A 6,710-nucleotide genomic window follows, 5' to 3' on the forward strand; every position below is an offset into this window, starting at 1 on the left:
GATGCCGTTGGAAGTTGGGACACCCTGACTTACGCCACCTCCGTTCTTACCTCTGCCTGCTTCGGGCTTTGTTGTTGCTGCTTCTAGAATCACCTTCCTTTTCTTCCCTCTATTCCAGCGGTTCTCAACCTTCCTCACGCTGCGACCCTTTAACACAGTTCCCCATGTTGTGGTGACCCCCAATGTCATTGTTACAAATTGAACATCATTAAAACATAGTGATGAATCACAAAAACAATATGTCATTATAGATGTGTTTTCCGATGGTCTTCGGCGACCCCCCCAAAAGGGTCGTTCGACCCCCAAAGGGTTGCGACCCACAGGTTGAGAACTGCTATGCTACAGGAAAAGATGAGCACAAGATAGAAACGTGGTGACAGGGTCAGAGGACAAAGGATAGGTAAGAACAGTCCTTTTCAAATTCCCTTTCAAAAGCAAAAATCATTATTTTTTAAAGCAGATTAGTCCACAGCGTAACATAATAGAAAGGGACATAACAAGGGAGAGAGAGAGAGACACCAATGAGGAGGGAGAACCATAGATCGGCCGCCTCCTGCACGCCCCCTACTAGGGATGGAGCCCGCAACCCGGGCCTGTGCCCTGACCGGGAATCGAACCGTGATCTCCTGGTTCATAGGTCGATGCTCAACCGCTGAGCCACGCCGGCCGGGTGGGCCCTGGCTTTGAGAGGGCCTCTGCGTGTTGATGGCTGTGCCCGTGTGCGGCGGTCCCCATCCTGACACTTACACGTGTCGGTTTCGGGAGACGCTGTTGACACGAGCGACCTCCACTGTGCCCCAGGTCCGCTCGCCGTATCCATTCAATCCTCCTTTGGTGACAGGAAGCGCATCACCCCCAGGACTTCTCCCGGCCAGGTCCCGCCCAGGCCCGGCCCGTGGATTGGGCGCCCGGGGTCGCTTGGTCCCAGGGTGGGCCTCGGAGTGGGCGGTCTCTGCTACGTTCCCCCTCTTCCTCCGCAGGCCGTTTTGTCGGCGACCCTTCCTAATGCCATTCCTCATGTTGTGGTGACCCCCAATGTCATTGTTACAACAAATTGAACATTAAAACATAGTGATGAATCACAAAAACAATATGTCATTATAGATGTGTTTTCCGATGGTCTTCGGCGACCCCTCCAAAAGGGTCGCGACCCACAGGTTGAGAACCGCTGCTCTATTCCCTCTCGTCCCGTAGCTGCAAAACCGAGAGGCGTGTCAGGAGCAGCCCGTGGCCTTGGCGGTGGTCGAGCCCATCCTGGACGTCCTGGCGGCCCTGCTGCGCCAGGGGGAGGAGACCATCCGCAACCCACACCACGTCAGCCTGGCCTTCAGCGTCCTGCTGGCCGTGCCCCTGGACCGCCTGAGGCCGCCGGAGTTCGGGCGCGTCTTCCCGCGGGTGCACAGCGTGCTCTTCACCATCCTGCAGTGTCACCCCAAGGTGAGGGGCCGGGACCAGCGGCCTTGCCCCCCTTTTTTTTTATGTGTTTTTATTGATTTCAGCAAGGAAGGGAGAGAGAAAGAGATAGAAGCATCAGTGATGAGAGAGAATCACGGATCGGCTGCCTCCCGCACTCCCCACACTGGGGATGGAGCCCGCAACCCGGGCCTGAACCCCAACCGGGAATCGAACCGTGACCTCCCGGCTCACAGGGCGATGATGAGCCCCTTTCTGAGAGAGAAGTGGAAATCAGCGATGATGTTCCTGTCTTTCTTTGGCCCGTGTGTATTCCAGGTGATGCTGAAAGCCGTCCCCTCCTTCCTGAACTGCTTCCACCGGCTGGTGTTTTCGGTGATGCATGAAGGCCGGCAGAAGGATAAAGGTACTTCAGCTGCCCCAGGGCTTCCTCTCTCTCTCAAAATCAACAGGCTGTTCTTTAAAAAAGAAAAAGAAAGAAAGCTGGGAAGACACTAGTCATGGGGTCACATGTATCTGTCCGTAAGAGCAAAACCCCGCACAGTTTCTGAAACTTTGTAAGGAGGCAATGATGCGACTGAGCCCCTCTTATCTTTAAAAATCACACGTCAAGCAGCACTTTAAAAAAATGTCCCGTTTTCCCCGTTCTAAGCCTTCCTGGTGGAAGGCTTAGAATACAGCAGCCATCCCCGACTTCAGCCTGAAAGTCCTGATTATTCTCGGAGCCCCGGGAAACAGCCACGGGCTCCTGAGTATTCTAACGGTCCTTCCCTTCGTGACGTAGCGAAATGTTTGGACATGCGTGTCCCCGTCCCCCCCTGCCCCCCCATCCTGTCTGCAGAATGAGCTGATTAGAGAGTGGGAGGGAGGGGCGCTGTGAGGAACGCGGGGCGGCAGGGACCCTGTGAGATGAGGAGGAGGGAGCCCACATGCCGGGGGCTGACGGGTTCGGACGCGCTTTGCCGTGCAGGCGGCGCGGAGGACCTGGCCGGGGTGCTGGCGTGCGCCCGCCTGGTGGAGAGGATGTACAGCCACATCGCCGCCCGGGCCGAGGACTTCACCGTGTTCTCCCCCTTCATGGTAGCCCAGTACGTGACGGAGGTGCAGAAGGTAAGCCGGCTCCCGCCTTTTATTGATTTCAGAGATGGTGGGGGGGGAGAAATTTCAGTGATGAGAGAGAATCATGGATCGCCTGCCTCCTGCACGCCCCCTAGTGGGGATTGAGCCCGCAACCTGGGCATGTGCCCTTGACTGGAATTGAACCCGGGACCCTGCGGTTCCCAGGCCGATGCTCTAGCCACTGGGCCACACCAGCTAGGACCAGAGTCCAAATGTCACTGCCCCTGTAGACACATAGGCATCGTGTGTTTATTTACCTGAAGCTACCCCCTGTGGCACTTCATTCCAGGCTTTTGTGCACTTGAGTTGGCTTCTGTTTCCCCAAACGATAAACTTTCGAGATGGGCATGTGCAGCTGTGTCAGCTGTGTGCACAGCGGTGTTTTAAAAGGAGCGTCTTTCTCAAGGTGGAGGCAGACGTGGGAATTCCTCGCCGGGCCTGCCTTCGCTCACGGGGTGTGTCCTCTCCCAGGTCACCTTGTACCCGGCCGTGAAGGGCCACCTGCAGGAGGGCATCTACCTCATCCTGGACCTCTGCATCGAGCCCGACGTGCAGTTCCTGCGCGCCTCGCTGCCGCCCGGAGTGCGGGACGTCTTCAAGGAGCTGCACAACGACTACGTCAAGTACCACCGGGCAAAGCGCGAGGGCGAAAGGCGGTATGCCGTCTGAGGACACGCGGGGAGAGGCGGTGCGCCGTCTGAGGACACGGGGGGAGAGGCGGTATGCCGTCTAAGGACACGCGGGAGAGGCGGTACGCTGTCTAAGGACGCGGGGAGAGGGTACACCATCTAAGGACACGCGGGGAGAGGCGGTACGCCCTCTAAGGACATGCGGGAGAGGTGGTGTACAGTGTAAGGACACGCAGGGAGAGGCAGTGCGCCATCTAAGGACACGCGGGGAGCGGCGGTACGCCATCTAAGGACGCGCGGGAGAGGCGGTGTACAGTGTAAGGACACGCGGGGAGAGGCAGTGCGCCATCTAAGGACACGCGGGGAGAGGCGGTACGCCATCTAAGGACATGCGGGAGAGGTGGTGTACAGTGTAAGGACACGCGGGGAGGGGCGGTGCGCCGTCTGAGGACGCGCGGGAGAGGCGGTGGCAGGAAGACCTGGTGAATGAAAGGCTTCGATGTCCAGTGGGAAATACGTGGGTTATTTAATATGTGCATTGTATTTGACAGCCATGTTTTTCACACATACCTTTTCACGCAGTAAGTACTGCAGTAGCGTCCCGAAAACACACCTTAGAACGAGGTGGACTCAGTGAACAATTGCCCAGCCACTTGTGGCCATTCCAGGTGTGGTTCTTGCCTAGCTCAGTCCCTTCTCCCCATCAAGAACTGTGTTGAACTTGTAATTAAAGTCCTATTAAAATACCTCTGCCTCTGCCCTGACCGGTTTGGCTCAGTGGGTAGAGCGTTGGGCTGTGGACTGAAGGGTCCCGGGCTCAATTCCGGTCAAGGGCATGTACCTTAGTTTTAGGTTCCCTGGGCCTGGTTGCAGTGTGGGACTGAAGGGTCCCGGGCTCAATTCTGGTCAAGGGCATGTGCCTTGGTTGCGGGCACATCCCCAGTAGGGAGTGTGCAGGAGGCAGCTGATCGATGTTTCTCTCTCATCGATGTTTCTAACTCTCTATCCCTCTCCCTTCCTCTCTGTAAAAAATCAATACAATATATATTTAAAAAATATATCTTTGCCTCATCGGCCAGTGTGGCTCAGTGGACGAGTGTCAACCTATGAACCAGGAGGTCAGGGTTCGATTCCGCGTCAGGAAAATGGGCTTGTGGGCTTGGTCCCCAGTGGGGGCGCGCACAGGAGGCAGCCGATCCATGATTCTCTGTCATCATTGATGTTTCTATCTCTCTCCCTCTCCCTTCCTCTCTGAAATCAATAAAAATGCATTGGTGCTTTTTTTTTTCCTTCATTTTGTTCTTAATCTATTTGTTTTTTAATTTAAATTTTCTGTTGTTCAAAGTATTACATAAAGTCTCCTTTCCCCCCGATCGACCTCTCCCCAGCCGCTCCCACCCCCCAGCACATGCCCTCACCCCCAGTTGTCTATGTCCCTTGGTTATGCTGTGGGGATGGTGCATTGGAGCAGCAGGCGACCTTTTCAAGGACACAGGTGTTGACAGCTGGAATCCAGGCCGTCTCTGGTTTTGCCCTCGGGTCCCGTGCTCAGACGGGAGGGCCACTGCTCTCAGAGGCCTCCTGAGATCCTGCTGGTGTTTCCTCTGCTGGGAGTTCAGGAAGGCGAGAGTCTGGCCGGGGACCCCTCTCCCCAGCTTTTGGAATGTCCCTGGGGCACAGACAAGCACGGAGCAGTCCCCCAGGTGCCCTGATGGTGGCACTGCAGGGCCGCGCTCAGGGCCCAGGGCTGCTCTGAACAGGGAGCTCAGATCAGATGCCTTTACCTGCATGCCCCGGGAGGAGGGGAAGGAGGAACGAGGGTGCGCACCCCATGTCCTCCCTGCCGTGTGCCCACCTGCACCTGAGCAGGGCCGGCCCGGCTTCCTCACCACCATCGCTGCTGGAACTCCAAACCTTCTTCCTCAGGAAAGAATAGTTTTCAACTCTTATTTTTAAAAAAAATATTTTTAAAATTGATTTCAGAGATGGAGAGAGCAAGATGGAAACATCAATGATGAGAGAGAATCATGGATCAGATGCCTCATCAATTGATGAGTTAATGAAACGTTTGCCCAGAGGTAGCGGGCTAATTTTTTTAAAATGTATTTTTATTGATTTCAGAGAGGCAGGGAGAAGGAGGAAGGGAGAGAAACATCAATGATGAGAGAGAATCATGGATCGGCTGCCTCCTGCACAGCCTCTACTGGGGATCAAGCTCACAACGTGGGCCTGTGCCCTGACTGGGAATCGAACAGTGATCTCCTGGTTCGTAGGTGGACAACCACTGAGCCACACCAGCCGGGCCACACGCACATTTTATAGAAAGGTATCATTGTGGTCAGCAAACACAAGAAGGGAACCAATAATAATGATAATAATAATAATAATTAATAATAATAATAAACAGGCCTGAGCAGACAGCCGGCAACCTCGGCCACTGGGCCTCTCACTCACCCATCTTCTCTACTAACCTATGGTGTTGGCTTAAGCAAGTCCATTAACTCCTGTGTGTTCCTCTCACGGCCTGGGCTTCTAAGTGGAAAAGAACATCCCTGACCCAGCTCGGAAAGGTGCCGGGAGCTCGACCCACATGGTCACAGGACCCTCCCTGGTCCTCAGTGCTGTGTGAGGGCCAGGTGCTAGAGGGGTGGTATTCCCTTCCGTCCGCAGGCCGACACCCTATCCACTGAGCCATACCAGCTAGGGCTCAACTCTATTTTGTTCATTCACGGGGGAGAGGAGACATTGACCTTAGCGGCTGTGGTGCTGCAAAGAGAAAAGGCGCGATGAGAAAGCAGCGCATCCCTTTTGGCCACAGCGCGTGAGCCAGGAGCCTTGTTTGCAAAGAGCTGTTGATACAATGACAAGCCTCTAGCATCCATCAGCGGGATGGAGGGGTGCGGGCCGTCGGCCGAGCTGGGTAGGGGCCTCTCCATTTCCCTACGACGCTTTGGGCCTTCTCATTTCGAAACCACTTGGCCTGCCAAGTGCGCGCCACACTCATCTCCATCGGCTGCAAGGAATGTCAGCGCCTGCGGGTCCCTCGCTGGCACCTCTCCAGACAGCTGCTCCTCGCGCTCCGGGCTGGGATACACTTCCCAGCAAAGGGTGCGTCTCCGCAGGAGCAGATGTTGGCATCCAGGGCACAGGCGCCCTCTCCAGTCGGCATGTGCGCTGTCAGTCGGGGAACCGCACAGCATGACAAGCGAGAGACCTAATCATGGGAGTGAGGGATGGGGGAGAGGCGGGCTTGTTAATGAACGGCTCCAGGAGGGAAACTGGGTCTCTCGGGTCTCTCGGGTCGCAGGAGCTTCTCTGAACTCACGTAGGGCTCGGCGTTTTCCACCCCAGCCCACCGTCGCTCGCATCTGAGAAGACGGCTGTGAACACCCCTCAATGAGCCAACCTGGCCGAATCCCAGGGCCAGGTGCACACAGGACAGCACCTGGTTCGTCCAGTTCCTCTGGAATGGATTCGAATGTGCACACACACACATACATGCACACGCACACACACACACACATACACATGTATCAAATTCATAATTAA

General features: G+C 55.6%; 1 protein-coding gene across 1 annotated transcript in view; it reads left to right on the forward strand.

The window, feature by feature from the left end:
* URB2 (URB2 ribosome biogenesis 2 homolog (S. cerevisiae)) overlaps positions 1 to 3,918 on the forward strand; it is an 11,759-nt gene extending 7,841 nt beyond the window's left edge. Inside the window, exons 5-10 of the mRNA XM_006757670.2 lie at positions 981 to 988; positions 1,195 to 1,437; positions 1,732 to 1,819; positions 2,384 to 2,523; positions 3,004 to 3,371; positions 3,404 to 3,918. Of these exons, the coding sequence (XP_006757733.1) occupies positions 981 to 988; positions 1,195 to 1,437; positions 1,732 to 1,819; positions 2,384 to 2,523; positions 3,004 to 3,201 (677 nt within the window). The 3' untranslated portion in view covers positions 3,202 to 3,371; positions 3,404 to 3,918. The remainder of the gene's footprint in view (positions 1 to 980; positions 989 to 1,194; positions 1,438 to 1,731; positions 1,820 to 2,383; positions 2,524 to 3,003; positions 3,372 to 3,403) is intronic.
* Positions 3,919 to 6,710: the final 2,792 nt, after the last annotated feature.

Source organism: Myotis davidii, unplaced genomic scaffold, assembly GCF_000327345.1.
Source record: "Myotis davidii unplaced genomic scaffold, ASM32734v1 scaffold875, whole genome shotgun sequence".
Classification (NCBI taxonomy): domain Eukaryota; kingdom Metazoa; phylum Chordata; class Mammalia; order Chiroptera; family Vespertilionidae; genus Myotis; species Myotis davidii.